At 41.1% G+C, this 26086-nt stretch overlaps 1 protein-coding gene across 1 annotated transcript in view; it reads left to right on the top strand.

Annotated features, from left to right (window-relative positions):
* Positions 1-26086, top strand: part of adamts3 (ADAM metallopeptidase with thrombospondin type 1 motif, 3) — a 143966-nt gene that overhangs the window by 19846 nt on the left and 98034 nt on the right. The window contains exon 4 of the mRNA XM_072387340.1: positions 10192-10348. Coding sequence (XP_072243441.1) covers positions 10192-10348 — 157 coding nt within the window. The remainder of the gene's footprint in view (positions 1-10191; positions 10349-26086) is intronic.

Below are 26086 nucleotides of genomic sequence, written 5' to 3'. Positions count from 1 at the left end.
TATAAACTTTAGAGAAGCCCACATTTTCTGTTGCTGTTTCAGACAGACATTGAGAGCCATTCATTAGCCTGGAGTTATATTTTAAGTGAAGTGTGGACTCCTGCTGCCTCCTCAACGACATCTGTAAATGTCTGCTCTGTTTAGCAAGGCGGCACCAATGGACACAACTTAAATAAATTCCCATATTGTCTCTCAAAGTGAAGCCTGTTTCACTATTGAATTTTTATCTCCTTTTCTATTTCTCTTTCGATAATGGGTTTGAAAAAGGTTCTGATAAACATCAGACACACAGCTACGTTTGAGGAAACTTTTCTTGCACCCCTGAAATATTTCTTGCAAATTTCCTCGTTTTCTTTCGTTCCCAAAGTATTTCAAGATTTCAGGTGAGTATTTAACTGCCGCTAAAGTTCCTTTAAAGGCTCGGGATGAAAATGGCAGGTAATGATGACGAAGGTTTGCTCACATTTTGAAAAGCAAACACACTTTGAACAACACCGAGGGTGAAAGGTGGCAGTGTCCTGGCTGAATCCAGACCTTTTCCTCAACGTCGCAGCACCTCAGCGTTTCTTTTTTAGTGAAAGCGCGTTCATACCGACCTCCTTAAGAAGTGTAGACTGAAAGAGGCTGTTTTTGAAAAACTGGAGCCCTTCAGCTGAATCCCATTTGTTTTCTTTGGCAGACGAGTGCTGTCTGCTTGGCCGGGGCTGATTTTGGGGATATTAAACTGATGCAGCACAGGACTCTTGATCCCTGTTTTCAAAGGTTGTGTTTAGGTACCAATTGGCTGTGCTTTGTCATACACCTGCCATTGCCCTCATTATTTTCACATTCAAGCTAGAGATATTGTGTTTCTGTCAGCTGAAGGGATTCCTGAATTCTAATCTTTAAATGAGTTTGGATGAGGGGCCTGCAGAGAGCTCTTTTCACTCAATATAAGGTTTGAGGCCGATGATCTTCTTGTATGTTATCTCTATTTTCTGGGGGAGAAGGCCTCAGTGAAATGTGCACAAAGTCTGCCTCTTGCACCACTGTCCTGTAATTTGAGTTTTTGGGCTACAATCAGACTCCTGTGTTTCCAGGTGTATATTCAATTATTTTTGTTTTTTGGTTCATTAAAATATTTCTTAGAGCCCTGAACAGATAAAAGTGCTCAAAACTTCTTATCGTTTTTGCCATATTTCAGCAGCTCTCATTTATTTTGCTTCCCATGACCCCCCCGATTTGTGGAGTGCTGTTATGAAGCCTCTAGCTTGGCATTTGGAAGTTGTTTTTGCTGCCAGAGGTGACGCACAAGGAATGAATAATTGGACTGCATTGGCGTAGCGCTTTTCTCGTCTTATCAGCCGCCTCTCACCTGAAGCCGTACTCACCCCGGGGCAAAAACCCCGGGGCCCTACACACATCCACTGGCAAACTTAACAGACCTGTCCCAGCATTTTAAATGTCTGGGTTGTTAAGAACTCAGCCCAGAGCAGTTGTCAAGACAGGACAGATTAGCTAAAGAGACCAAACGGCCTTCAAACATGTCTATTTCAGCTGGACATTTATTTACATGGGGATCTACTGGGCATTTATTTTTCGAGCCAAATTCCAGCAACAGCCGTTTTTGGCTAGTCCAGAAAGTCTGAAAAGTCTGTAACAAAGTGAATTCCCTTCCCAGGAAGGGGAGAGAACTTACAGAACTGGACTTTGTCGTAGTTCTACTTCTGGTGGTTTTTCACAAATGGGAACCCTGCCATTAATAGAAACTCCTGCATTTTTAGGCAGAAAGTACAGTCATGACAAAAAGAATAATCCAAGGGGATTTTCAGTTAGTTAGCATCAGATGCAGCTCTTTTCTAACTGGCTATCCTCCCTGCTCTCTGTTTCCTGTCTTTATCGGTACAAATGTCTCTGAACCAGAGGCGGGATCAGAGGTCAGTCAACAAACGACAGCCAGTGGTGGCGGTGAATCCAAGTAAGCCAGAGAGCTTATCTTACTTTCTTTCAGGGTAGCCAGACCCCCAGACTCATATTTCCAAAGATAAACCCTTCAGTGGGATTTTTGCCAGGTCTGGATGCTATACCGACTTTTTAATTTATATTTTAATTTGTATTTTTACAAATGAAGTAAGAAATCACACAGTACAGTTAATGCTGATATAATCTGATGCCATCTGCTCCTCCAGTTAAAAGCCGTGCAGGTGTGTGTTTCTCCTGCATGCCCCCCCCGCCTTGCTGCCAAACAAAGCAGCAGGTGTCAGCTGCGAACGTGCCCTGACATTCTCTGTCTCTTTTCATGTACCACCAATAACAAAACAAACTTTGTCCAGCGATAATGATATCAGACAGTGTCATATCAGTGACTTTTCTTCAGTGGGTAGTCTGAACGAGTGTTATTTCACTGCAGCCCTGTTCATTTTGTTGACTTTTTGTGATGTGCAAAATCCTCTATAAGCGAAAGTTTGCCTATTTGTATTCCAACTGTGCTGTTTACTTTACTGACTCTTTTTCAGTTGAAATAAGTCTTTTCATTTACCGTACATGATGATTTCTTGTTGTTTACCTATTTGTTATTTGCACAAGTGTGATTTGTTAAAGTGTGGAAAACCTGGAGGAGTTTGAATCTGATTACTCTTTAAATATGAAAGCATACATCTGCTTAAAACTTAAAATCATTCGTAAACCATTATATTCCATTTATTGCCTTTTAGCCTATTTATACTAAGTTTGTATCAGCCAGCATCAACAGACCTCAATAACTGAACGCAACTAATTACTCTCAGGAAACTGCCTTCTAATCTGCTTTTAGGAGGAAAATATCAAACTCATTTCGTATAAAACAGCACATGAAATATTACACAATTTGTTAAAGGCTTGGTCAGAGTTCACCTGATTAGAAACTATCTTTGATTCTATTTTAAGCCCCTTTTCATGTAGAAACACCAAGATATCAGTTCCATTTTTTTTAAATGTGCTTTTTTTGTCGTTAACCTCTTTTATTCAGTTATTTTTTCGGATTTGGATCAGTCGAACATTGTTTGTCATCCTTTCAAATGAGTGAGATCAGAGGTTGCAGCCTGACATGTTTAGCATATGCTCTCAAAACTTCTTAGAGAGGCCACAGACATTTACGCTTCATTAGAAGTCAGAAAGATGACCCATGTTGACTAATACTGACGCACATATCGGTAGAAAATGAGCTTTTTTTGTTACGACAAGTACAGGATCTTTGCATGTACCACTGGGATTCTTATTAATCTCCAAATGATGGTGGAAAAAAGGTTGAAATAACGCCTGTTTGCTTTTGTCTGTCCCGTATGTGTTTTTTCCGAGGCTTTTTGCCAGGCCCTCATCGGTGGCTGGGGTTTGCCCAGCAGTCTGGAAGATGGTTTCATTGTTAAAACATAGCATAAATGGGACATTTCAGTGACATAATATTTAGAGGTAATGGAAGCTTGGTGGGTAGAATTTTCCTCCTGTGTTAGAAAGTTGTGAATCTGAACGCTGAGCCAGTCCAAAGACATGCTGCTGAGGTTAAGAGATGTGAATGTTAGCATGAAATGTTGTCTGCTGACCTGTCAGCGCACTTGTCCTCATGTCAGCTTGGAGTGGCTCCAGAACCCTGCATATGTATGTGTATATCTCTGTGTGGTCTGTAGAGGGGAGACATGACTGAGCTCCTATATATTTCCATCCTCTAACTGCTTCAACATGAGATATTAAAATGTATTTTAGGAACACGCTCGGCCTCAACTGCAGACACAAAGGTCATCGTCTTTGTATTTTCTATGTGGGTTTTTAGAAAAGCTTAATATTATTGAGTGCAGTAAATGCAATTCTAAAAGCTGCTGCTTGCAACACAGAGCCGTCTCCTCGACATGTGAACAGACTCCATCCTCTGATGAAGACTGCGGTCTGCTGTCGAGGCTGTCATTGTTTTTCAGACAGATATTTCTGTTTCCAGCTGCAGTTCTCATCTTTGATGTTGGGAAGTCACCCATCTGACTCAGTCTGGATTGTGTTGACTAATCTGTCTCAAGTGAAAAAAAAGAAATGTTGGGCTCACAACCAGAGAGTTGTTGTGGTTTGAATTTTTATGATTTACTAAACCATCAGCAGGAAGCAGCATCAGGAAGCAGTGGCTAATAGGATAGTGAGTGTAACAGCTTATTGCTCATTTCCATCAATTAGGCAGATGATATCAGAGTTTCAAAGAGCTGGGATTAACAGGAGCCTCAGTCTCAGGAACAGACTAAAGCTCGAGACTGCAGTGATGCTTCTGTCTTCTCTTAAAGCAGATTTGGTTCTTCTGAAAGCTGCCTGCTGAGGAGGATAATCTAATGTTCACAACTACCTTTAAACTGTCATGTTCCTCTTGATTGATGATGATATTATCTTTCTAAAGGGAGACTAATACCTGAGATATGTCCTTGAGTTATCCACCCAGAGCATCATGTACTAATGAAAGAAATGAATGGTCTTTTTTCCCCATTTGATAAAGATGCTGAGCTAAAGCTTAATCTGGATTGTCTCCACACTTCTCTTGACCTATGACACGACCAAATGCAATATTCTTGCTGCTGAGTCTATATTTCAGAGAGCATTGATAAGCGCTCATTGAGAACTTTTGTCATGTGAGTTTCAGAATTGGTTCAAAGTGTTTAGCGTCTTTAAGTCCTGCTGTGTTTCATTCTAAAGCTCCAGGGAGCAGTTGATCGCTTGATTGCAGTCTTGGTCCTTTCTTTGCAGAGCATTTCTCAAAACATTGTGAGCAGTCCTCTACAGATAAAAACAAAAGACGAGATTGTCAGAATTGAAGCAACAAAGCAGACGGTGAAGATCAGCCAACATCAGAAGACAGACAACAACAAAGAAAGCCTTAGACAGAACAGTTTCTGATTTCTGGAGGAAGCATTTGTGTGTGACAGTGTGTCACTCTCAGGGCCGTCACGACCCAGCGAAATAATATTGTTTAGTTAAAAACACATTCTGGAGGCGACTTTAGCCCTACTGACTGCTGATGAGGGCCCATCTGGAAGGTTTTCACTGTCAGTTTATAAGAAAAGTCATTTAATTTAAACTCACACACTCGTTTCCAAACTATTTTATCGACTGTTGGTTTGTTTTTTCCTCATCTCGATGCTTATATTATGCATACAGATTCCTCATGAATACCCAAATTATCTGAACCTCAGGGCAGCATCAGAATCTAAATCCATTCACATGTTAAAAGTAATACTACATAAAAGAAAAACATTTCACAGTGACCGTCTGCGCCTGTGAAAAAGAACTCTCCAGCAGTCTGCTTATGGTGTTCAGTCAGGTCGATCTGAGAGCATCTCAGTTAAAAGCATTAAAGAAATGTTTGTTTGCTTCCTGTCACACCACTGTAACTTGCTTACAATATGAGTAGTTCAAGGAAATAGATGAGGAGAAGAAAAGTGACAGAGAACAAAGAAGAGGAAAGAGGATAAGAATGTGCACTAACCTGAAATCCGTTACTGAGCTGTCCTCTCCACAGCGGAGTCTGCTTTTGTGATGCAGGTTCTCCACATTAAGGATGGATGAAAGATTCATTTTCTCAACAGATTTGTCCTGTTGTTTACTATTCGGTTAATCTAAACTGGTGAGAGCTTTTTAGCTGAGAAATAGGAGGATTGTTGCTCCAAACCTCGCTCCTGCTGGATATTGACATCACACCACGGTGTTCACATATTTTAAAGCTTTGTGGATATTTAATGAGCTGCTCTCTTTTCTGCACTTCTGTTGACAAACTTAGATGAAAAGGTTTCAAATCCACAGGAACCACAAGTACGGTATTGATCGTATTGATCAGAGTTTTGCCATGCTGGTTCAACTTTGATCCCATCAAACTTTGGTTTTTAAGGCATAATTGATGGAAAATACTGACAATGTTAGCTGCTTTTCTTGTACGTACCGGTAGCTTTAAAGGGCTGCAAACCATTTCCTGTTGTGCATCATGCCGTTTGTAGCGACTTTGATCAATATCAAAATGTCAGCTTTCAGTCTCATACACTTGTGTGTGTGTGTAACATTGTTTCTTTAATTAAAACAGTGGTATTTTCCGCGAATCATTTTTGCAAATCAGATGGCACCGTTGGACAGAATCACAACTTGTGTCCTTTTATCTGATGGTCAGAAGCACTTTAATAGGCATGCACCCTGATTTATTGGAAGTGTGAGAGAGAAGATGCAGATTTATAGTATTCCCCTGCCTCTCATTTTACTTGGAAAAGAGGGGATGCTCCTGCTTGACTGATCCTAAATTGAAGCTCGACCTGTCAGAGGCACTTAAAAGGACCTCGGGGCTTGAGGGAACTTGAAGTTTTCATTGGCGTCTGAGGCCGTTAGCCTCTGAGACTATTAACTTTTCTTCTATCTTGACTCTTGCAGACGTGGCAACGTTGAAGAAGAGAGCGCTACGGTGACCTCATTACACTTTAATTAAAAAAAAACATACCTCCCAGCTTAGTTCCATCTTTTCATGAATTAATTTAGTCGTGAGCTTAGGAGTCAATCAAGGTATTAAACGAGTATTAAAGAAATAACGTGGTTGTGGGTGGAACCACAGGACTGACTCACAGTGGATAATTTGCTGACCTCGTCTCTAAATGCGACTGCATGTAATTGGTTAGAAGTGAGGCTAACAGCAAAGCAGCCTGATAATGTGTGCTGACATACAGAACATTTACAATCTCTGTCTGCAGGTGTAAGATAAATACAAACAATGATGGGCGGCGGTGGGAATGCCTGCTGCAAATGTAAGAGTGCAGCAGCAACAAAAAGTGTGAACTTTAAAAGATTACTTTTCCAACATTAAATTTGTCTGTTAAGTGACACTTAACAGACATCATTTTCCTTAACAGACTTAAGGAAATTAAGGAAATAATTTTCCTTAACAGACTTAAGGAAATTAAGGAAATCATTTTCCTTAACAGACTTAAGGAAAATGAGCCTAATGGTGCCGTAGGGCGTTCTCTGTTTATTGTTTTTTCACTTCAATCTCTTTTTGACACTTTTTATTACTCTGTGGGAATTGCCCATCTCCTCAGTCGAATGCGTCTGAGGTAGTTGGATCAGTCCTATCTTGTATTTTTGTGTAATAATCTAGATTTCATTTGCATGTGAACAGGTTTAGCACACATTCAATGTTTTGTGTGCTCCAGTTGTGTAAATACTGTACAGTCATTTTAAGCCGACATTGCATCTTATCATCAGGCTACTCCTGTGGTAGGCAAAAGAAGCCAGTTTGTTTGGAAGTATGTAGGATATAAGCACAGCCGCTCACTTGATTGCTAATTTCACATCTTTCTTTAATCGTACATTTTATAGGGTCTCGACTGGCAAGCTGCTCCCTTATGGGACTATGCAGAGTCAGTGTTTCTCAGTCAGAGCCACTGAATGCTTGAAACTAACTTTTTTATAATGCCATGGTGATCGACATCTAAAACACTGAACTCGGGTTCAAAAGTGTAAGTTCTCTGTGGCTACGTCCATAGGTTTTCTTCAATCCTTCAAAACAAGTCCCTTCAAACCAGCAGATGTTAGAATTTAAGCGTTGTACTTAGAATATGAGCAAAGGAGGCGTTGTACAACATGGTTGTTGAGTAAAAAAAGCAGTGCAGGGTGGTCGGAGGGATGCGTTCCAGCCACAGTGGCATAGAAGAAGTGGTCGGAAAACGACCTTTTTAAAGCATCAAATTCAGCTTCTGGCCTTCACCATCTTGGCCTTTTTGGAGCCAAAATGACCATATTTGGACGAGTGGGTGGAGCGTAAAGGCGTAGTATCTATTGGAAGAACAGCTTACAAATCAGAAGGAGCAGAAGAGCTCGCGACGCCATGATGTGTGACTTGTGGAAGAGGTTGACACTTACCAAAAACTTACCAATCATTAACTGTATCATAAAAAGAAAAAGTGCCAATGTATTCATTACATTTTGGATCGTAGGTCAACAGGCGTGACAGCAGTGCCACTGGCAGTTAAAGGACACACTCAAACACACACACACACACACACACACACCTTGTGGTTTGGCAAAAAACTCTACAACTTAACGTAAGATTTTTACCAATCAAAATAAGCATATTTTCAAATATTTTCCGCCCTAAACGCCTCCAATACTGATGAGCAATACCAACAAAAACGATGGAGCTCATGGTGCCGCCTGTCAGCATCCTAACCTGGTTAAGACCGGTGAGTTGCCTTCAGAAACCTGGTCCTGGTCAATGCTCCAGCGTTATGATGTCAAAATGTTACAGGAAGCCAAAACCAGTTTTGCTCTTGTTTTCCCTCTAGCTGCATTAAAGGTCAACTGCATGCTGTGCTTCTCACTGTCATTCTGCTGGCAGACTTAAAATCTATATGTAGCACACTTAAGGATTCAAGTATTCTGTTAAATTGTTTATAAGAGCGGGCTGAAGACTCAGCCAAAAAGTATCCAATTTACTCATAAACTCGTCTGAGAACTGGAGCCCAGCCAGTTGTTCTTGTAAACGGGAGGAAAAAGAGGTGGTTGATCGGGGGCTGTGGGAGTTGGAAATGAGTTTAGTGTGAAAGTTGCTTCCAAAGCACCATGTGTGCACAGTCCAACCAAGTGTCAGTGAAGATGCCAGAGAAAATGTGAGCCTGCAAGGTGCAGAAGTGAAACTGGCACCGCACAAACTCCTTCTGTGAGAAGGACCTCTGTCCACAAGCAGGTGGATGGTTTTGTTTTTTTCTCAGATGGAGGAATGAGATTACATTCATAGGGTTTCTTCTTTCTCTGTGTGCGCAGCTGATTTTGGAGGAAAGTGGAAAATGATTTTTGATTGCATCGTAGCCCAGATGATCAAATAGAGTAATTTGACACCTAATTTTGAAAACTGACCAGCATTCTGAATTACGCCTTTGAGAAAATGACTTGTGTGACCTCTGTGCTCAACCTCATTGCATTTAGAAAATATAAACAAATTCTAACTTTGATGGCAGAAACATATTCTGAACAAGTTGCATTAGAGGTGCGGTGTTACGTCAGCCTTCCTTTTAATCACACTTTTTAAGGAGGTCTGACGTCGTCCTGCTTTCGATCATCAAATACATTCAAATTTTCCAAATATGATGCCGTTGGTTAGTAAATACTGAAAATCCCTTCTTCTATTTGTCTGTTAAACGAAATTCACAGAAATGAACGGATTACAAATTCAGGTTTTTGTTGGATTTAAGAAAGCTCTCCAACTTATCTGGAAAGGTTTACTTTAAAAGTCATATCACAAAAGTGCACAGTGATTACAGAGATATGGTTTTGGAGGATTTAGCATCGATCATATGGGCACTTTGATGCAGCTTTCAGCCTACAGGCGTGTGATGCCTGCTTTAGTATACCATTAGGATTGGATGAGCCGTACAACCAGTTTGTACATTACTGTGCTGATAAAGGTGGCATTTTATTTCCACCTTAACTGAAAGGTGTGACTGGCTCCTTATTGCTGGAAATCTGGGGGCTGCAGGTAGCCATCAGACAGCAATTTTGTGACAGTAATGATGTAGATCTTTCTGACCACCACCAGCAGTTGTTGGGTAACCAGGTGATCATTTCAAACAGATGGAAAGTTGCACGAAAAGAATCACAACAAGCATGTCTCCCCAACAGACCCCGATACATTTATGGCTGGCACTCAGAAACACAGTTACCCCTGAATAAATGACCTCATGTTGCATTAGCACATCTACCTTTGTATTGTTCCGTATTTTATTCACATAGCTAACCATGACATGTTGGGTGGGACGTCTTGGTGTCATCTGTCTGTGTAAACACAAAAGGCAAGATGCAAACAAGAAAAGGATTTAATATTCACCAGAGGTTCTCCTGTAAAGTAGACTGCTCATTAGATTTTCAAGAACCGTGGTGCCTACATTTACATGATAACACAGGAAAAAAAGATTTTCTCAGTAATGCTATAACAGCTCATTGCACTAATTATTTGGATTCATGATCTTATCCACATAATTCGATTTTTTTTAACAGATGATGATTATTGTAGGGCATGAAGAGGTCTAATGGCTGTTTTTAGCTGTGATGGGACCGAATGCTGGGGATTACAGATCAAGTATCCAGAACCGAAGTCTTTGCTCTCAGTACTGAGGCAGGGTCATTTGCTGCCTGAGTGGTGTGGTTCTGCCCAGTCGCTGACTTTACACTGTGTTGCAGGCTGGGATGATTCGCACCGACTCAGACGAGTACTTCATCGAGCCGCTGGAGAAAGGTACTCAGGAGCTGGAGGACCAAGGAAGGGTCCATGTGGTTTACCGCAGGTCAGCTCTGGTCCAGGCCTCCTTGGACGTCTCTGAGGACTACCAGCTACAAGGTAGGATGCACAGACACAATGTTTACTGCTCTTAGAACAGATAACAACCCAGTGTGTCGTCAGCACATTGTAACTGCTTCTACTTCTGCTGGGATGCCGCTACTGTTTAGCCTTCATGTGGTCGCTGTGTAATGCAGCTTCCTGTCGTAGCTGTAGTGAGGAATCTAACCTATCCACTAGTCTGGTGTAGATAGTCAGTACGGAATCAAGCTCAGAGTACGGTCAGAAGACTAGCTGTCTTTTCTAAATGTCTTGATGTCAAAATCATGAAGTGATTTAACAATCATGTGACAGTAGGTGAGTTTTCATTGACTAGCAGAGCAAATCTGAAGTGATCTTTGTAAAACCCGTAAAAAAGAAACTAAGTGAATCCGACATATTTCATTTAATTGAGGGTGGGAGTATAAGCTACGCTGTGAGTGGTTGCATTTCAATATAAGAAATAGTTTTCTTAACTGCAAACTAGAGCTCATAGGCTCATCTCATCTTTCTCATTCCAGCCTCGGCGTGTCCTCGCTCCTCCGTCCTTCTGATTGTGATCTGGTGTGTCATTTTATTCCTAAAAAAATGCAGCCTTTTCGCAAACAGATTTGATGTGAAAATGCACAAATAGAGGAGTTGAGTGTGTGAGCTGGAATTAAATAAGTGCCAGTGAAAATGATGTGGCCAGAAAAGCTTCTTTTGCACCTTCAATTGGCTTCAAACGTTGACTGAAAAAACAACTGGAGACACCTGAAAAAGTCTCATTCAAATGATGGGTTTAGTATTTAGAACTATTTCAACACAGGTGTTTTGAGCTTGCAGAGGACCTGTGAGATCATGTCCTTACCATCCACAGTGTTGATGGCACTGTAGGTTAGATTAAGAATGTGGACTTCATCTTCCAGTGTAAGCCTTGGTCAACTTAGAGAAATGGTTTTAAAGTTTTGCTCTAAGTACCAAGATGTGGTTGCATTTCAAAGTGAGCCCTGACTACTACTACTAGTAGGAGAAATAAATGGATATATAGATAAAAGTTAGCCTTCAGGCAGTGATCAAATGAGGAGGTCATATGTTCACATATCAGCGTATCATTTAATTAAAGCAGAAGCTTTTATGCAAAAATTGCTGCTTCTTTTGCTGCCTCTGCTGTAATTGCTGTTATTGATGCCCGCTGCTTTCTCCAGCCACTGAGCTTAAGTTTTATTTATACTAAACAAATTTGGATGTTGCTGCTGATGGAAAATGTGATGAGTCACTTCCACTGTGATGGAGAACCATACCCAAGTGAGGTGATGGCTCCAGTGAATCATTGTTTTTCAGAACAACATGTTATGACTTTAAACAGCTAGAAGTGGCTCACATAATGACTAATGTGGAAGAGAACATATAACCAATGTAGAAAATCTTGTCTTTTAGAGTCACTCAAAGATAAGTTTTCCTAAACTTTCTCTTGGGAGCCATCAAGGTCTGATGATACTCAGATATGGACGCACATGCACTGATGACATTGGGCCATCGATTTGCACAATGAATCAAGTCCGTGTCATCAAAACAACTACTAGCCAAATTTGTAGTCATCCTCAGAAAGTCTAGTGCATACTCAGATGATGACATTTACATCCCACACACCCCACAGGAGCCTCGTCCACTCGCAGTTGTGCAAACTGTCACACCCCTGTCAGTGTTAAATATGCACGGCTGAGTCCTGCTCCATCTGGTTTTGTCTGTGGTGCAAACAGAGCTGAAATGTTCATTTTTAAGGCCATATCATCGTATGCATGATGTGCATGAATACGTATGCCATCTGCATGAATGCACGCCAGTGTGACGCTGGTATTGATGTCTGATCTGAGCTTCTCACAGACACATGAAGTATTGCATTCCCTTTGACATTTCAACACAGACATTCTGCCAGCTGAGGTATTTGCCCTGATTGCTTTTAAAGAAATCATTTTCTGTGACCTTATGCCGGTGCAGACTGTATCCTAAAGAGAAAAGCCTCCATAAAGTAAGACCAGTGTATTTAGGCAATCAGCAGCTCAATTTTAAAATTCCCAAACTGCATTTTAGTTTCCATTTCCCTCAAGAAACATGCTGGCACATAAGCTGTAAATATATTGTAAATGTAACATCCATCCATGTAAATATTCCTTAATCTGGAAGATTTGAACTGTCTCAAAGATATTTTTGCCGTAATTGCAGTTATGTGGTCTTTATTTAATACAATAAGGATAATTCCTGAACATAGATTGGGTTTGATCTTTTTTTTTTAAGGTAATTTCCTGGAATGGCTGCAAAACTTTGAGGCTAAACCAAGGCTAATGCTTACACAGTATGTGTTAAACATGTTCTGCTGGGCATGGGCATCGAAGATGACCGTGAGAAATATATTTTTCTACTTTTAAAATGGTGTTTTATTTTCTTCTAGCATTTAACAAAATGTTTCATTTGAACCATGCTTTTTGTTGCTCAAATTAATACAGGTTTCAGTATCTAACATGAAAACAGACCAGCATCACATTACAAACAAAAGTTTGACCCCTGTCAAAGTCAAAGCTCTTAAAGACCTTAAGTCTTAAAGACCCCATGAAATGTCTTCTGGGGTGCTATTTGCTCCTTCATTTTTAAATGTTTCCTGTAAAAACAAACATTAGGGAGGCGTCCCCCTTTCCTTTCCCTGAAAAGCCCACTCTGCTCTGATTGGTCAGCTACAATGGCCTGACGAGGCACCGCCCACAACTCTGCATCAGCCGTGCTGAAATTTGAAATTCAAGAAACCAAAGTTAGTTAATATCAGGAGCACATATCACAAGCTTCAGTCTTTTTTTTCCAGGCCATTTCATAACAATTTGTATTTATCTATACAACAAATGAGTGAAACATATGAGACAGACGAGCAATAAAGGGTTAATATAGAGTCTTTTTGGTGCTGAGGGAGATTATTAACAGTGTTTGGTGGAGCCATCACAGCTGTTTGATTCTTGACACGCTCCTCTCATGGGATATTTTGGTGTTGATTGGATTTCTTACTCTTTACCAGTCTGCTCTCTATCACGTCTGATGACTGGAGGACTGTCAGATTGATTTTCCGGGCCCGTTGGGGTAGATGGCAGAGGATGGGTAATTCCTCCAACAGCTGCTGTGATGCAACTGTGCAAGCGCATACTCCATTTGAGAAGCTGCTCAGTGGGGGAAATAAAATATTCAAGCTGGTGATTTCACTTTCATGTGATTTATTTGAAGATTTCTGGGGTACTTTCCCAAAATTCCATCTTGTGTCATTTCCCTTGTGTTATGTCTAATTTCTAGCAGCCCATGGGTTTCACTGCATCTACGTACGTGCTGCGATGTGCTGCGATCATGGGCTTTAAAGAATTGATCATTTGAGTGATTTTCCCACTCTGAAAGCATCGGATGTACACTTCTGTACAAACGTGACCTTTTAGTATTGATCAAATAGCAAACAAAGCAGCTGTTTGCTCAGTTGTTACCTTGTTTTAAAAACCTTGTTTTTGCAATTATGCAGACAATGATATTCAATCATTTTCACAAGGAGCTCAAGTGCCACCTCTTGCACTGGCAATGTAACGTAAGTGGGCTCTGTGGTTTCAAACTGGGAGAGTTTTCAGTCACTTATAGTCCTTCTAAACGCAGCTGTGTGTGCAGACCACAACTCTGTTGTTCACAATCCTGGGTGGTTGTGTAACTCATTTCTGTTCTAGCATCTTTTTGTAAAAATGCATAACACAAACACATAGTTTTTATAAAATCCCATCTTACTTCTTACAAAAATCACCAACATCTGTGTTGGGACTTTACTCAAAGCAGCAGAATGGCAACACTTTCTCACACTGTCCTCAGCGTCGTGGAGTTGGATACACTTCAGTTAATCAGTCCATTCCAGAGGAGAGTGGTTTAATTCACTGGCCAAAACCCCTCATTTTCTGTGTTGCAGCGTTAAATCCTGCAACTTTTGTTTTCAGTCCCAATCGAAGTCACACCAGCAACCACTAAACTGCAGCCAGACTCAGAAACACACTGCACAAGCAGAACGGCTCACTCAGCCATCACTTTGGCAAACTCTCCACGTCGGGCTGGTGTAGAAAAAAAGTTCTGCTCAACAATAAACTTGGGCAGAAGGAAGTGGCCTCCTCCGTTGTTGTTGCTCCGACCAAACTCCTTCAGCAGATATCTTCCATTCACTGGTGAGGGTTAGGGCTATCTTTTGAGCTAACTTTTGGGCTAACTGGGTCGCTAATGGCTGTTGCAGAAGTAGCGGTCCTAACAGGAAACAGCTCCATAAGGACACAACGACAGCTATGGTGGACGTTCATGTTGAAAGTGAAGATTGCTCTTCTCCAGGTATTTCTGTCATGATATTTGGTCTTATCTGGAAATGTCCAGGGTGTGCTGTCCCTTATGCCCAATGACAGCTGGCATAGGCTCCAGTCCCCCTGCGACTCTAAACCGGTATAGAAAATGGGCAGATGGATAGATCTTATCTGGTAAGTCGCCAGCTGATCAGTGACGCCATTTTCATCTTAGCAGGTCAGGTGTCAATCAAGTCTTCTTTGAAATAGGCAAAAACCACCTCAAGCGTGCATAAAATGTTTTTTTCTTCATGAACTGAATCTTATTAACCAATCAAAAACAATTGAAACCCAACTGGTGAGACATTAATTGGTCTCCTCAAGTCTATTTCATCTTTAGTCCCTGTGATCTTGAGTAAAGTGTAGAAATCTACCTCAAATGAGTCTGTGCATGTATTTTAGCGATGTAATGGTTTCATTAGCTGAGCAGGACAACCCTGAGTTGGAACTCCTGCGACATGGACAGACTGGGTTAACTGTTTCAAGATGAATACGTGAACATTAATATTTTACACTAGTTTGCCGGTCTGACAGAAGCTTACTCTCATACCCAGGAAAGGCTGTTGAAAGTCATTCCCTGAGGGAAGTTTGGAGAAGAAGCTTCATTTCTGAAAATTCAATAATACCCCTTATTCTTATAACTTAGAACTGTTTCATCTCCAAACCATGACCTTGTCTGCTTTAACTGCTTCCACTCAAAAAGTTTTGGATTTTTCAGCCACATGAGTGAGGTCAGATGCTGATGCTGTATGATGAGCAAGATGAAAAAACACCTCGTCTTTATGCTGGTGAAAGACAGAAATCCTGACCGTGTGCTGATGCTGTGGCTCTTAAGACTAGAGGACTTTTGATCCGTGAAACCATTTCTCACGGTTGGCAAGAGCTTTTGTGCATTTTCAGTCGTACGATCTAACCTTTATCAGCAGGTGCAGTTTGCACGGTTGCCATGGAAGGGGTTAGGGTTTTTGAACTTTTAAAACTTCTACTTTCCTCACTATTGAATTCTGTACATTTTCTGATTGAAGTGGCTGTCTTTTGTCAAATGTGGTTGGGCTTCTGTCAAGTTCTCCTCATCAGCTGGACCTGACTTCTCCACAGTGAAACAAGCTGCTGTCACAAGGTTTTGGATAGATTCATTCCAACTGTGGGAATACTGTCTGTAACCGGCCAGACTGTCGAAAAAGATCATGCCAGCGTTTATGGAACAAGAATCTGGGCAAATAATTCTCCTAATCTTTGCTTAATTTTACCGTTCTTCCTTTTGTAGCTCGTAGAAATGGGATCCGGCAGACACTCCTGCAAGTAAAGCAGCCAGCAGCATTTTCTGTTTTCCTAAAAAACAAATTTCTGTGATACGAGTTGCCAAAGAAAGCAAATAAAAGGCGGAGGAGTACTCATGGAAAGGTGATAATAATCATCCTGAATACCGTTTCTTTACAGAGCTCCAGAGGGTCAACAGTCATGGAACAGATTTATTTCTGAAAAGAATTTTTACTGATCTTAATGTTTTTTAATGCTATGATCATTTTCTGCCATGTCTAACCAGTAGGGACTAGTGTTTTCAGGTAGTGGACAAGCAATAGAAGTCTAAATGTTCTAAATCCACTTGATGTAAATAACTGTATACAGTCCACACCGTGAGATTTTCTCATTAGTCAGGTTTTGGCAGATTTACTGCAAGACTTGCTTTTTTCCTTGATTTCAGTGCTGCTTGTATGCAAGATCACACAAAAACTGTCAACTGACTTTAAAGAAGCTCAAAGGGTGTCACGATCCTAGTTGTTTTGTATTTTTCTGGTTTTATTTTGTATTCTGGTTTTCTAGTTTCTGCTCTGTTTAGTTTCCTATGAGTTTTCACTTGTCATTTCCTGTTTCCCTCAGCTCCCTGTTAGTCACCAGTTCCACCCCCATCGCTCGTGCTAATTCTCCTCAGGTGTAGCATCTCACTATTCATCCTCTCCACAGTATTTAGTCTCCTGCTTTCTTCTCAGTCTTTGTCAGATCCTGGCCGTCATCCTTGCTGTCTTCCCCGTAGCTTTCATCATCGTGGTTTTGTACAGTTGAGTTTTTTTTTTTTATTTGCAGTTTTCTAGTTCTTTAGTTTTGTGGTTTTCCAGCACTGCTGTGATTTTTATTTCCTACAATAAACCCTTTGAGTTTACCTCTGGCTCCTGTCCGTGTCTGCATCTGTCTGTCCTTTATCCCGTGACAAAGGGCAGAAAGAATGCATTAAATTTGGCGCCAGTTGATAGCAGTTTTGTTCAAATTTGAGGAGGAGCTATTCGCTCTGACAGTGGACGGCTGTCTCTGAGCGCCGCTCAAGTCTTAAAGATAAAGGTTGTTTTACACTTGATGATAAACTGCGTTCACCAACCTCGAGAAATTCAAACTTCAAAATGGTTTAATCTCAAAAATCAATGCAGGCCAACAATTATTCAGACCAGAATGGTCAATCAGTGCATTTACAGTCGGACATATCTGTCTCCTATAATCAACAATGTGCTTATTTCTGTTTAGTGAAACTGGCTCCTTATGATTCAGGTGACTTTGCAGCTGATTCCAAGCAAAGGAAGCAGCATATTTGGATTCTTTTTTGCCCAGTTCAGAGCAAACATTGGGATAGAGAGGAGGATTAATTCATATGAACAAAGACAATAACTGCCAGTACTTTTTTGAAGAATGTAGATAAGCAGACCAAAAATGGCTTTACTAATGAATTTCTGGGAGAACAAAGCAGGCGTTCTGAACCCTGACCTGTACGGTTTGTGATGAACCTTATTGCTCCACGGTACACTGCATCCGCTGCATTAATCCTTGCAAAGATGCGTGTATGTGAGTAACACCACCATAATCCAGCACAGACAGTGGTGGCAACAAGTTGCCTTTTGATCTTTAGAACAGTTGTAACTTTAATTTGGACGTGTGGGACTTTTCTGAGGATATCTGTGCTGAGGCCCTGGGGCAGGTGGATTGTTCTGTTCTCTGTGAATTTATGGACTAATTGTTTTAACATGCAACACAGTGCCATCTGAGATTTACTGAATTCTCAGTGTAATATAAAGCCATTAAATCATCCAAAGTCTGTCCCTCCACTCATCTTCTGTCTCAGTTTCTACTGCTTGGGGTTAACGTTAGAGGAGTGTGCAGGAAGCTTTTTTACAGCTAATGAAGACAGATAATGCTGCATAGCATTTGTTAGATGAGTGTATATTCTGGTTTCTGTTTTTGTGTTCATTTCTTCCACTCAATACTGCAGAGACGTCCAAATGTCGTAACAGCAGAAAAACATTCATCATAGCGGAAATATGGAAAGCCTCATCCACCGTTCTCTGGTGCTGTGAACAAAATGCCGATTTCAGCAGTGTGACTGTTGCATCATGTCCTGCCTCCTGTATCCAGGCACCTCTCTGGAGTACTGCCATCATAGAGACGGTTTCTCCTGCTGAGAGTCTCCTGCTGGGAAGTGCACGCGTGAGTGAGCAACAGCAGAGACAGTCAAAACTCTCTGGTGTGCAAACAGCTTATGACACTGCATGAAGTGCAGCTACCATTTGCCGTCATGGTCAGTTAATAATTCTCAGTCTTTATTTGTTGTCGTTGTTTTAGTTCAATAAGTATTTATCCTCTAAAAGTGACCCAGATAAATGAGACTTTTAAACCTTAACATGTTCTAATTACCCACTAAAAAACAAACAGATTTTTCAAAGTCTCAAAGTTTCTTGCATATTTTGTATTACTTTATGTCCACGAAATTCTAGATTAATAATAAAATGATATGTTGCAGCTCAACCGTTACCAGTTACTGCCACAGAGGTCTATAGTTACGATATGACACACACGACTTGTTTTTCACTCAAGCTCTGTGCAGTCAACCTGAACACTGTTCCACTCCAACCTTGAATCCAGAGCAGTCAAAGTTCAAAGGCAACAAAACTAAACACAAATATGTCACGCGTTTACAGTTTGGACCTGAAGTGGACACAGTCAAACCAAAAGGAAACTGTCCTCAGTCTTCACCTCTTTTGCCTTTGCAAAAGGCTTTCAGGATTATCAAAAGCTATTCTGATACCACAGAGAGGTTTAAAGGGCTACCTGAAGCATTAACAGTCAGGTTATACACATGGAAATAGTCACCCGATGTCTCTTTCGTTGCATTTGCAAAATGTATGGCATGTGATTTCTTCGATCTGTCGTTTGCCCCCCCGATCCTGCCAGTGCTGATGGTTGTGTGTGTGTGAACCCGATGAAGTGAAAATCACATCAAGAGCAAATGCCTGAACTCCTTAGTGTGCCCCTGAGATCTGATCTCCTGTTATCTGGCCTGACGCCCAGGTGAAGGATTCACTCTCTGCTGCACTCAGATATTAAGTTTTGTTTTATTTTCACATCATAGTGAAAATAGAGGAACTGTTGAAAGCCCTCATGTACCAGGTTGTATCCATTACTTTTGCAATCTAGTGGAGCTGAAGAAACTATGGCAAACTCTGAGAGGCGCAGGGAAAAGAAAAGAGCCCTTACAGCTAGAGAAAAATGGCGATTTCTAATTGTCTCTCAAATGTGTTGAGCAGAGTGAGAGCTGGCTGACTGTGGATGAAGAGGGAGATGTGGCAGGAATGAAAAACATTCACGGGATGAGCACACAAAAAAAGCAAAAAGATAATAGCTGTTTGGTGTTAAATCCTGCAGGAATTTGTTGTGCAGGAAGTGTTGTTGGCATCAGCTGACAGGTTGGAGTAAGGCATTTTCACCTCTGCCCAACCACTTACTGCCGTAATTGTTACGCTAATTGATATAACAACAGACGGCTCACAAGTGCAGCTGAAGCAGAGGCATATCTCAGTGCTGTTCGGCGCTGATTAAATGAGAAACCCTTTCCCATTTCTCTCTGCCAGTCCTACAGATCATGGCGATGTCTGGAGGCAGGTAAGGAAGTGTATGCAGGGCGCCTTTCAGTCACTGTTTGGAAAATGAGTTTTAGATTGGGCCAAGTCACTCATTCAGATGTTGTAGTTAGTCCTCTTTTGAATAATGGTTAGTATGCAGTCTGTGGTATGGGGAGTTAATGACTTGAGCTCTGCTGTGAATGTATTCAATGCAGAGCTGGGAGGCCTTAACCCAAGCATACCTCGTCTGGATGAAAGGTTTTTTAAATATGCCTGTCTGCTTGGCTATGCTTCTGTGTTTTGTCTTTTTTTCCTCCCATCCACTTTGAATGCTCCTAAAAGCATCAACAGTATTTTCTCCTCTTCCTACTCAGGATTCCTTTGATTTTCTAGGAGAGAAAGCTCCTGGAAAGCTTTGAGTGGACTGCATCAAGCCCATGAATTCTGTGAAAGACGCTGTCTGTCCCTCTGTTTCCAGGTGAGGCAGACAGTGGCTGGGCTATAATTACAGAGGTTTATGTCTGTCTAAAGCAGGTGTATGAAAGAAAATGAGCATTTGTTATTTGCTCAATGTTAAAGCAGATGGATACTCCGGTACTGAGTGCAGGATGGATAACAGAAACCTCTCTTTTCAAAGACTCTTTTTTTAAACCATTTCATTACCTCAAAGCTCACCAGTAATTGGCAGGTAGTATTACGTTGCTCTTAATATTAATTAGATGCCAATACAACTTCCATGTGATTTTGGATTTGCTGTTTGTACCAGCGTCTAAATTACCATCAGGCTCGCCTGGTGACCCAAGGACGAGCTTTATCTATCGACACAGCAGTTACATCTGACTGTGGGGGAAAACACCTTTCTTTTTCTCTCGTTTTCTTTGACAGTCGAGCATTCACACCACGTGTTGTTCACTGGATTGACGGGAGAGAGGCCTGGCTTTCTAGCTTTATTTTCAGATTTTACTCAACTGTTTGTAATGTTAAGTGTTCCGTTTGGTCTGCCTAATGCAAGAGGAAACATGAGTAATGATATCACAAGTTGGCAGTTATCAATAGTGTGTAGAACACCTATTTTCAGCCTTGTTCATAAATACAGTTCAGAGGCATCATTCAAACGTCTCCCTGCACTGTGCTGCTAAACCCAGAAAAAACTGGCTCCATCACCAGCTCACCACCAGCAGCTTTCGGGTTCTTGGGCAAGATAATGAGCCCCACAAGTCTTCCCAGCGCCTCCTCACTTGTCAAAACGCTTTGTATAAAATTACAACAGTTATGGTGTCCCTTTAGCTACTTTCACATAAAAGAAATAGCAGGAAACTAAAACCTCTGGCTTTTGTTTGTGGTGGGAAATTGGCTTTCTGTCCTGCCTTGAATTAGTGAGTTGTGGGTGTGTGTCGGCTGCTGTTCTGACTGGCAGAGATGAAAACTTAACGCCAGGCTGGACATGTGTGCTGCACAGTGTAAATAATGCTTTTAATTATTTATTTTCAAGCTGTTGGAATCCCTCTAAATATCAGATGATGAGCCGGAGAGACTCACAGACACAGTTGGATGTCTGTAACTAAGGGTCATTTTTTTTACTGTCTGTAACTCTATTTCTTCTGCTCTGTGGTGCTGGAAGTGTTCACTCTGCATGAGCGCTGGCAAGTCTGCTACTTGTCGATCTGTAGCTCACACACAGCAGACAACTAGATCTCCTTGCAGCGTAATATTGTCACTTCTCTTCTGTTTGGAGTAGCTTAGGTGTGTCAGAAAAGTCGCCAGATTTGCTGCTGAGGGAGGTCTGAAAAGTAGCTGAATCTGGCAACAAATCTGGCAACACTACTGCCAGAACTGGGGCTACCGCTTTCTCTTCTTCTTTTAGATTCATTTTTCACAGTTTAGATTATTTTGTTTTCCTACATAGAGCACCTTTAGAATCTAAGACATACCATCATATTGCTTTTAAGTTCTATAATATGTGCTACATTGGAAAATACTGTTTTTTAAAATCCAAACGGTTAACACTTTCTACACGAAGCAGTGAAGGAAAAACCAGTGATTGGACTAATTTGCTGTTGATGAGAGCACTCTGCTGAGCTTAAATGAACGCATAGCTTGTGTTCTGATGCCTCGTGACAGCAGCAAATGAGTCCTCAGTTGGAGCTAATGGATTCAGGCAGTCCACAGGAAGTGATGTTGAAATTCTGTGCACACCTGTCTGTAACTCTGTAATTCTGTGCACACCTACCCACCATATCTTCACTAATTCATAAAAGACTACGTCCCTGTCTGATTTCTATTATTAAGATGCGAGAGGTGTGTGTGTTAAAATGGAAAGCAATTTACCTGTAGTAATTTGAAATCATTTAAGGTTATGGATTGTTTCCTGGGCTGTAAGTGAGGATGGTTCTTCTTATATGTTGTAAACAGCAGTAATTTTAGCTATGTCAGAGGTGAGTGAAAACCTCCATCACTGAGGACTGTGCGAGTGTTTGTGCGTGCGTGCTGAAGTAAAAAACAAATCTAGACTTCTGACATGTATGGAATTCAACAATAGTTGTCTCCTCCTTCTTCTTGGTCTGCCTCTTCAATAATGCAGCTCATGCCCTCACCTGCTGTCTTTTAGCCTTCCATGTTTGCATAATGAACCAGCAGATTGGGGAGATATTTTCCACGTTGCCTCATGCCTTCAGAAGTATGAGCCCTGCGTATGCCTGATGAGTTCTTTCCATTTTAAACCTGGTGAGAATTAGAGACTCCAGTCGAAGCCAAGAATCTAGGAGGAGGATGGAAAAGACCTTGAGAGCATTGAGCAATATTCTGAATCGTGTTCCCCTCCGACTCGCTGTGAGTCATTCAGTGGCTCTCTAAAAGTCAGAAGGCTGCTGGAAGAGGCTCAGGCGCATTCTCTTTTCTTCTTCCCATCCAGCCAAATATTTCAAATTCTTCTTCTTTGTTATGACACTGCATCCAGAGATTCTCATCCAGGAAAAGAGCTGAAGCTGTTTTTGAAACACAAATAGAGTTGAGCCTTTTGGAGTGTTGCAACACTTTCGGTGGCTTACAAAAAACACAATTGCATTGTGAAAGAATCGGGGAGCTGTAAAAACACTGCCTGATGTCTGGAAGTTGCACCATACACGTCTAAGAAATGACCCGGTGCTCATGTTGTGATTAAGTGCGGTTCTGTTTCAGTTGGTTGTGAAGTGAAAAATGTGAGTGCTCCAAATTTCTGCTAAGCTTTTTTGCCAGTTATGTAATAAGCCAGATGTTTCATAAGATGAAAGCACAAGCTCACAGGTCAGTGGAGATCATTTGTTGTTGTCAGAATGTGGTTCTGATCTTTTATAAAGATAAGTGTAAAAAAGGGAATCTAATGTAAACTTCATCGATGTACACAGTGCTTATAGTAGAAGTTAAATGTGCCTCCCTTTCTTGTTGTCATACTATTCTATAAGTGTTATCAGTGCAGTTTCCTCCCATACATATGGGTTTAAAGGGCACCTACACTGCCTGCTAGCGGGCCATTGTCACCCAGTCTCATCAACAGAACATCACAGTAAAGTGTTTACTCACACAAGCCACAGCATCCTCATTATCAGGACACATGAGCGAAGGGGGGGGCCTCATCAGGCCATTGATGCTGACCCATCAGACACTCTACTCATAACTGGCAATTCTAAATCTTCAGGTAAGAGGACGTGTGCCCTGGTGGGTGTGAGTGGTAGTTAGAGTGGAGGAGAGGAAGAGTGACAGAGGAGATGAGACGGGGAAGGGTGGACTACGTATCAGCACAGCTTGTTGCACACAGGGTCTCAGTTTGTTATTTATATCTGAGAACTTCTTCTTGGCTTCAACTGAACCGTGCTTCGACTTGGGCATTGTGCATTGGTATCTGTTTTTATGTTGACAGCCATTATATCACATTATCGCATCACAAACTGCAGAAATCATAGCCAAAAAGTGGCTTAGGAAGAATAAAAAACAGGAAATCCTTACAGAGATCCCACAGCGGCACTGTGAAGTTGCTGTTTTTAGAGACTTGCATCTGTGCAGGTTTTGTAATTACCAACCCATCAAGAGGCAGAGAGCAGAAAACATCCTATGTGCAGGTCAAAACAGGCACCATTCACAAACGTACACCTCCCCCAAACTTGATCTTTCAGGGTTTCAGCTTCTTACATTCGACTGCTTTATCAGTTGTTTTTGGGAGGGAAAGAGTGGAAACAGTTTGTCACTCGACCTTTCAGCGATGACTTTGGGTTGTTTGTTCTTGGAGAGAAAGAGAGGGGGAAAAAAAACCCGGATGCAGGTCACAAAAATATATTGAACTCCCTGAAAGGAAATACAGTGAGCATTTCTTCCAGAAAGGCCGTTCGCACCCTGCCATGAATGAAGCTTAAGTTTTGCAGCGTGTTGTAACTGACCGACCCCAACAAGGACCGCCGTTGTCCTCTGCAAGACTCACTCTTTCCCCCTCTCTTAAGTCGCATACTCCACACTTCTGTTGCTCAACAGCACAACAACAGATAAGCAAGCTGCCAGCAGAAAGAGGCACTATTTACCATATGAGAGTAAAGAGCAAGATAGTTCAGCTTAGTTGGTTCCTTACGAAAAATGAGATCAAAAGATTGCTCTGCATTAGTCAAAAGCAGTTTGAGCCATGATGTGCTCAGACTGGGAGCAGGGACAGTGTGTCAGCTTAGCTCTGTCTGAGCTAAAACACTTAAAGTGCATCTAACATCGTGGCAAAATGAACACATTATGATTGTAATGCTGTATTTGATGAACAGCTGTTGCAGGTGAATGAAATATCTGGGTACAATACAGGTTGTCAGAATATGTATTATTTTCAGTTGCACTACCAGGGACTTTCAAGTTGATGTTAAAGTTTAAAAGACAGGCCAGAAAAAGAAGAACACTCCCCTGGCACCACAAAAAAGGATTCATTTATTTGCACTATAATTCCCTACCTAAATGCCTGTTTTTAAGTTTTTTCTGTTATGAGTATCTTTCAAGTTTTCAGTTAAGTGTTTGAGGGCAAGTTCACACAATGCTCACACAAAGCAGGTAAAAAAGACACCTTTCAAGATCGGTCAAAGCTTGATAAAGTTCTGCAGCTGTTCTTCCTTCTTTCCGTCCACATGCCTGCATAATGTTTACATTCAAATGAGTTCCAGTATGAAGGTTATATATGGAGGCGTTTTAGTTTTAGTTTAAGACTTTCTTCATCAAAGCCACAAAATATTTAAAGAGATTTAAAGTTTTGGATAAAACATTGAGTTGGAAAAAAACACGTTAGACATTTTTAGAATTAACTGGAATATCAAGTAAATATTTAGATATTGAGGCAATAAAACACAAAGAAGCAGCAGCAGTTGAATGTTTTCCACACAGCTTTGGAGCTGTAGCTTCTGTTCTGTTCCCATGAGGTCAGTGGTCCAGTTAAGCTGCAAACTCGAGCTGTAGCCGAAGCTCGACTCACCTGTGCATGAAACCATGCTGACAGAGGTACAGCACATAGGAAAAGACATTAACCAGCACTCCCTGTTACTGTACAAATGTCAGCTATCATTATCTTTATCATCATGAGATTAAACATTCAGAGGCAGTTTCCAGTATCAATCACTCTGCTCAGTATTTCTTGTTAATTGGTGTGAATATGAAGCAGCTAATGTGGGAGAGAAGTTAGTCTCAGAATGGTAATTAGATTTCCTTTATTGTCCCTCAATGGGGAAATTGACATGTTACAGCAGCAAGCAAGAGACCAAAAGAAGAAAGACAACAGGGACATACAATAGCAGGTAATACCACCAGAATCAGCAGTTGGGCTCGTAAAAAGAAAATTGCACATTGTTATTATATTATTATTATATACAGTGGCTATTATACAGTGGATATTGCAGATTAAGTACTGTGTCCTGCATGATCTACAAAGCAAAGTAGGATAGATTTATGTGAGCAGTGAGATTTTCAAAAGCAAAACTAACCTATGTGAGGTTGAACTTGCGTATTTGGATATTACAGTTCATTCAGGTTGAGAATGATGCATTTTTCAGATTGTTTAAAACCTTTATCAGTGCTCAAATGATGCACTCAAAGTATTTAAGACAATTGTTACGATAGAAACAATTAGCCGTTAGAAAACCGTTAGAAAAACTAAGGTCACAGTCTTAAGAAGGCAAGCTGGCATAGCTGCTGAACAAATATTTCAAAGTACAATGTTACCTCTTAAGTCCCCAGATATTCAATATCCAACTGACTTTATATAGAATCGAAGGCACATCTGTTCAGATTTAGTCTTCATCATAGCCAGAAGGGGTCAGCGTACACAGTAACCGTCACTCAATCAGTCACAGACCAAATGGCTGGAAAAATACAACCTCTTCAAAAGAAATTAAACACACAAAAGAAAAGTGCCACAATAAAAAGAAAAGCCGTCGTCTTGGTTTTGCCCAGTGATGCAGTCTATGACATCAACCATACCTTAAGCCAGGTAGTGCCTTCTGGCTAGAGCATCA

This window comes from Leuresthes tenuis, unplaced genomic scaffold (genome assembly GCF_036924035.1).
Source record: "Leuresthes tenuis unplaced genomic scaffold, fLeuTen1.0.hap1 SCAF_6, whole genome shotgun sequence".
Classification (NCBI taxonomy): Eukaryota; Metazoa; Chordata; class Actinopteri; order Atheriniformes; family Atherinopsidae; genus Leuresthes; species Leuresthes tenuis.
Note: the sequence above shows the minus strand (reverse complement) of the source record. Positions and strands in the feature narration are given on the sequence as shown.